The sequence below is a fragment of the Teleopsis dalmanni genome, unplaced genomic scaffold, assembly GCF_002237135.1.
Source record: "Teleopsis dalmanni isolate 2A unplaced genomic scaffold, ASM223713v2 unscaffolded_contig_2505, whole genome shotgun sequence".
Lineage (NCBI taxonomy): Eukaryota > Metazoa > Arthropoda > Insecta > Diptera > Diopsidae > Teleopsis > Teleopsis dalmanni.
The window spans coordinates 1-6,618 of NW_024033887.1; the positions used below are offsets into that span (position 1 = coordinate 1).

A 6,618-nucleotide genomic window follows, 5' to 3' on the forward strand; every position below is an offset into this window, starting at 1 on the left:
TTAACATATCTAGATTAGATAAATAATTTTAATCAGTATCCAATCCGGAGTTAATTATACCATTATTTTACTTATGATAAATAGCGAAAAAGATACAACAGACGGAGTGTCAATTACATATGAAGGAAGTTCAGTTACCAGAGTAAACAGATTTTAAAATTCGAATGAAAACAGTAATGATCTTTTGAATACTACTTTATATTACATGGTATTAGTGTAATTATACTATTAACTGAAAACTAGTTTTATATAGTATGTTCGGTTAACAATACAATTAAAAATCAAATTAACTGACTGTCACTGCGCATAGAGAGGAAAAAATAATATGCACCAGTGTCATAGTGCAGCATATTCTATATATTTATTTTACATAAAGTGCATATTTAATCAAAATTTTATTTTAAAATAAAATATTAAACATATTTTAATAAAATTAAACAAAGAGATACGTAAATAATTTTGTATTTATACATATAATTATATATAAATATTTATATATATGTTTATATATTGCACTTATCTATGTGTACTTATATAAAAATATTGTAAATGTGTACAAATATATACATTACATATAAACATATATCAAATACATATTTAATAAAAAATTATATACTACTTGGACGGAGTGTGTACGTTCAGTTCTAAACATTATAATAATACATCTTAAACTAGTATAAAAATAAATACCATAACTATAATTGTGCTTACATTTTTCTTAACTGATACAGTCAAATGTTATTACAATTTTTTATTTCTAATGTCTACAATATTTGTACGTTAACTAATAGTATTAATATTTGTGCAGATATGTGATATAAAGAATTTTAGGCTCATTTTTAAAATTTAAAGCATTAATATATACTTTAGCTTATGATATGGTTTTCATTTATATATCACACGATTACTTTGTATACTATAAAACACAATGTAAAGAGTAGTGATATAGATATTTGAACTTGACTAGCACCAGCATAGCAATCAGTTATACGTCGTGCACGCATAAAATTACTTCCTAAATAGAGATCGTAACGTCGCTTGTTTGGAGGTATAACTTGTAGCTGACGTGTGGCATCTTGGAAAATTAAATCGTAAAAATTAATCGGCGATTCAAACATGCTAAAACTAAAAGTGTCAACATCTTTTCGACCGTAAAGTTGCTGTGCATATGTAAGCAAATTGATGTAAGCATTCAGTTGTGTTTCATTATAACCATCACCACCGCGAGTTACAATGGCATTGGCCTTAACTATTCCTAAATTGCATTTTTTATACTCATGTAATTCCGCACGTGTACCTAATATGTTATTAAAATTATTAAATTTTCTTTGACACTTTAATTAATTTTTATCTATAATTACCATCTGTGCATAATAATTCGAAATCATCGTTAAGAGCGTTCCTAGCCCACCACTCTTTTCGTTTTCCGCCAGTACTTTCCATAACTGTTGTGTGTTTCATAAAAGCAACATGCCCACCACCTTCAACGAGGCAACGAAATGATCCTGTATGCCCATAGTAGTCTTCAGAAGCGTCACGACGACAATAGCGATAGCTAGTGCCATGACAAAGATCACACATGCTGTCATAAGGAACACCAGTATTATATTCATTACTTATAGCTCCGGGTACACAAGACTTGGTAAAATACTCAGCAGCTGCTCGAATAGAATCACATCCGTAAGGTCTTATCCAACCATTAGATATCAAGTATGCCATTGGATAAGTCCAACCAGCAGCTGTATTAATGCCTGTATGACAAGTGTATTTACCCTTAAGGTATGTTAACTCTGTATCTGGATCTTCCTCTTTTGCTACAGCTACAACGTAATACTCCGGTTCACCCAAATTGTAAACCTCAGACATAAACGGTATTAAATTATTGTTTAAACCACCAGTATACACGTCACCAGCGTCAAAAACTGCAATATCAGCATCACCGGATTGTATTCCGCGCATGCAATCCATATGTGAATGCATTTTTTTACATATTAGTTCTGGTTTCAATAAATGAGCTTTAAGAGCAATCTAAAATTATTAATAAGAAGTTTTATCAATGTGAAAAACATAAGCTAATTTTAAAAAAATATTCATTTGCAATATATTAATTACTAAATATTATTGACTTACTTTCATTTTAACACATTTCTCTAATTCTGGCTCGGATGTCACACACAATGTCATGCTAGGAATCGGACATTCTCTCAGTCCATATATATAATCAATTGCATCCTGCAAATATTTTTTAAAGGACTGGTCGTCTTCATGTATAGCAGTCAATGAACGGGCTGCGTCCTTTGGAAGAAAATAGACACAAAATAGTAAATTTGAAATGTACATTATGTTCAGTTGATTCTTACTTGAAATAATAAATTTACTCTACCATAACGTTTCGATTCAAATAAGTTGAATTTTTCGTAAGATACAGTATTGTTTGTACCATTTTGGAAATTGTAATCTGTATTGAAGCTACTATCTAGGCGTTCATTACGGAAACCTGTATTATCAAATCGATTATATGAATCTTGATTGCGCCCAAAGTTGTTAAAAGGACTGTTATTATTATTATTATTATTATTATATACATCAAAACGATCATTTCTTTCATCGTTGTAATTCCTATTAAAACCATTATTGTTAACGTTGCTGCTATATTGTTTATTGGGATCTTCCCTAATTGCGTCCGAGTAAAGTTCAACCATGCGCTTAAGAAATGCTTGGTATTTTTTACGTTCGGTTAATGTTCGCGCGGATGATGTAACAATGGCATCTGATGGTATGAGTCCCCAATAACACTGACGATATTCACTTATAGGCACCCGTCGTCCATCACGGCATAAAAGTTCAAAGCGATCACTTGATAAACTCTCTACATGAAATTAGTGTTACTTTTGTCTCGAATAATAAAACTAGTTATAAATAAAAATTGCTTACTAAATTCATCATATTGCAACATTTCATTGATGGTAGAATCTCTTAAAAAAGCAACTTCACCAGCTTCCAGTAGACAACGAAATGCACCATCATAACCATAGTAAGGATCATTGGCTGAGCAGCGTCCAGCTGGAACTTTACCCGTACAAAGAGTACATAATCTAAAAAAAAACAATAAAACCTTAATAGAACCAAAAGGATAATTTTGCATTTTAATTATTTACAAATAATATTTATTTTCATGTAATAAAAACATATATATCATTTTTGTAGTTAATTTGAATGGGGACTACTATATAATTAAGACAATCAATTTGGTTAATTTTCGACATGAACTGCCTTAAGGCTCAGTTAGTCGGTACATACCGTAAGTGCACAACCAACCGTTAGTCGGTTAGTTAATACGTGCACAACCAACCGAACCTGTGTATTTGATAGAAAGAAAGAAAATAAAAGCGGTGAACTTTGTCTATTTCGTTCCTATCATATACACAGGTATACATAGTTTTTAAGGTACGTACCAACTAATTGAGCCTTTAAATCAAACAAGCTATTGAACAGATACTGAGGCGGACGGACAGACAGAATGTCTGACGTACTGACTGGTATGATCAAACAAATGCTGCTTATCATACTGATCATATATATCAAGGCTGTTCAAAGCACGGGCCACATGCTACCCGCAACTAATTCTTGCGCAGCCCGCGACATGTTCTAATCTATCACAATTAGGCTAATTTTTATTTGATATATATTGGTAACGATTCTATATATTGGTAACTATTCTATTTCATTTTTATGGTATCCGACATAAATGAATTAAAATTATTTAAATAATTTATTACACTTCACGTTAATTTACTTAATTGACAAAAACTTTAGTATATATTTCTTTGTAGAACTGGTTCAAAAAACTCGTATCCAATGCCGTAAGTCATTACGTTAAAAATAATATATTTTTCGTATGACAAAAATAATATTAATAATATTGATATTGATAGAATTGTAAAAAATAAATTAATGAATTAATAAAACTAAATTTAATATTATCGCCCTCCAACCTATTCAGTGATTTGAATTGGCCCGCGATCTTATATGCTCTGGACAGCTCTAATATATATGTTTGTATATAATTTTAATAGTCTCCAATGTCAAATGCCGTGACTAATTCAATGCACTTTAACGGAATTTAAATAGGCTTAAATTAAGCAAAATGTATTTTATACTTTATTTTTTAATACTTTCAATAGTACCGTTTTTGTTCTTCAATAAGTTTTGGATTCTAGTTCGGTAAGTTATTAACATTTACCATTTAAATTTTCAAAAATATTTCTGTAAATTATTTTATTGTTCAGTGGATTAAAAGTTACTTTAATGGCAAAAGCGTTGAATATTATTTTTTTACAATAATGTGAAGGATTACAAGATATAATTATTTAATATTTATTTATATAGAACTTACTTGTCCGAATTGTCTCCGATTGGATTGTATTTATCAATCAATGAGTATACTGCACAAGAATTGTTGAAATAATTTGCTGCAGTTTTAACTTGATTATTACAATCTACAACTTCCATCCCACCTTCTCGTTGCAACTGTAAATGAAGAGAAATACATGATTTTTTTTATATATCAAAAAAAGCAATTGAGTATATCAAACCGTATAAATTGGTAAAATCCATCCTGCTAAACTCCCAACCCAAGGAAAACAAGCTCGTTTGTTCCTTAAGTCTCTTAAACTTGTTAAATCGGTAAGTGTCCCTTTATTTATAACAGCCACAGCATGATATTTTGTGAATCCACCTTCAAATTTTTCCTGCATAATTGGTATAAGCGAATTGAATCGGCCTGCGGTAAACACATCACCTGCATCCAATGTAGTAATATGGGCCTTTTCTCGATCAATATGATGTATACATTCATCCGCACTGTAAGCCATAAAACATGTCAGTTTTAATAATGAGTCGTCAAAAAGAGCACGATCTCGCTCAATGGCAACTGTTAAATTTTGACATTTATATTGCTCTTCTTGGCTTTTTGTACACCATATCATATCACTGACTTTGTGCTCACTGAAGTCATATTGTGCTAAAAGGATAAAAATTTAAATAGATTAATTACTTATCTAATTGAAACCATAAAACTACTACTAATTTTAAACTGTGCTATTTTTAAAAGTTTACAATTATATTTATAACAATAAATTAATATGTTTACATTCAATCCTGTGGCTTTCGTCACTTTTCCACCTGTTGATCACAAAAACAAGCTACTATTAAAATATATTTAAACAGTTAAATTAAAATGTAACAAATGTGATTTATTACATTATGTACTTTAAATGTTTGTTACTAGTTATTATTATTTATTAATGACCTAATAATTCCACAATGTTTCAAATTATGTAGAATATACTTTTGACTCACAACTTAAACCAACACCCAAAGCTGTTGGATATTAAAGAATATAAATATTTACCTAGCACTAGCACTGTCACTATATGAAATATAGTAGTTAAGACGAATATTTTACACATTGGTAAATGTTTACAAAATTCAAGTCAATTATTTTTTAAAGTTTAAGAAATAACTTCGCCACACCCAAAAAGCCAACCTACGAAAACAAACCATAGAAATTAACTAAGGAAACTAACAGCAATGCATCACCAACCAGGCTTAAATGAACAATTTGAAAACGGAACACTTAATTCGGTGTAAATGCTTGGAACATAAACAATTACTTCATGATACGTACATACATATATTACTTCTATCGAATAGTGAAATAAAATGCAATCCCTAACTGGTGACACTACAATCCTTAACAGGTAACAATATTATTTATTTTGCACTTGTTTCAAAGTGTTTTTTTGATACACAACTAAAACCAAGACCTTGAATCATCGTATATTAAGACATAATAACCACATTTACCTTGTATTACCACTAACACGATATTAAATACAGCGGTGAAGACGAATTTTCTACACATTGGCATATATTTATAAAATACAAATTATTTATTTTTAAAAATATAATATTCAAAAATATAATATTGCTTTGCCACACCCAGGAACACAACCTACAAAAACAAACCATATAAATTAACTAAGGCAAATAGAAGCAGTAAAACGTTAACCAGGCTTAAATGAATGATTTGAAAATAGAACATTTACTTCAACATAAGCGCTTGGAAATTGAACATTTGCTGAGCATCTACACGGGCTATAAATATGTGCGTGAAGATAGCGTCGACGATAAGTCCAAAATGGAATTGGAACATTTTTCGCCGCATGAAAAATGCAGTATAGTTTAATTAAGGAAAAATTTATTATTTTATTAAATTTAATGCAGCAAAAGGCATTATTAAGTAGAAAATTTAATTAATTTACTATCTACATTCAACTTTTATGTGTAAATGATGTAATTTGTATGAAAAATGAAAAATAAAAATCAGCCCCAAAAGATGGGGTCACTAATTTATTAATAACTTTTAAACTAGAGGTACCATTTTTTTCTTTTATAGCTCATTCGAAAGAGGATAAAATTACCTTTCATATAATGCAAAATTTTGTATAGGTTGTTCGATTAACTTAGGAGCAGTACTGCGATGAAGATAGAGATGTCATTTTCAAACATTATTTAATTAAAACTTTGTTACTTGACCAAAAATTATAAACTAAA

The 6,618-nt window shown here is 29.8% G+C and overlaps 1 protein-coding gene across 2 annotated transcripts; it reads right to left on the reverse strand.

Annotated features, from left to right (window-relative positions):
- Positions 1–825: 825 nt before the first annotated feature.
- LOC119664695 (melanotransferrin-like) lies at positions 826–6,014 on the reverse strand. Of its 2 annotated transcripts, none has more exons than XM_038074147.1 (8): positions 5,869–6,014; positions 4,596–5,023; positions 4,397–4,530; positions 2,935–3,095; positions 2,361–2,869; positions 2,131–2,295; positions 1,362–2,028; positions 826–1,297 (listed from the first exon to the last, which is right to left on the reverse strand). In XM_038074147.1, the coding sequence occupies exons 1-8, from the start codon at positions 5,930–5,932 to the stop codon at positions 897–899; spliced, it is 2,529 nt and encodes an 842-aa protein (XP_037930075.1). In that variant the 5' UTR covers positions 5,933–6,014; the 3' UTR covers positions 826–896. The 2 variants fall into 2 exon arrangements, with proteins under 2 accessions (XP_037930075.1, XP_037930076.1); XM_038074148.1 differs by lacking the exon at positions 5,869–6,014 and adding an exon at positions 5,414–5,804.
- Between the last annotated feature and the right edge of the window lie 604 nt (positions 6,015–6,618).

Coding starts and splice junctions, on each gene's coding strand:
- LOC119664695 (XM_038074147.1), bottom strand. CDS start 5,932: ATGCCAATGTGTAGAAAATTCGTCTTCACCGCTGTATTTAATATCGTG. Junction 2,029..2,130: donor AGAAATGTGTTAAAATGAAA/GTAAGTCAATAA, acceptor TAATAATTTTAG/ATTGCTCTTAAAGCTCATTT. Junction 1,298..1,361: donor CGAATTATTATGCACAGATG/GTAATTATAGAT, acceptor ATAACATATTAG/GTACACGTGCGGAATTACAT.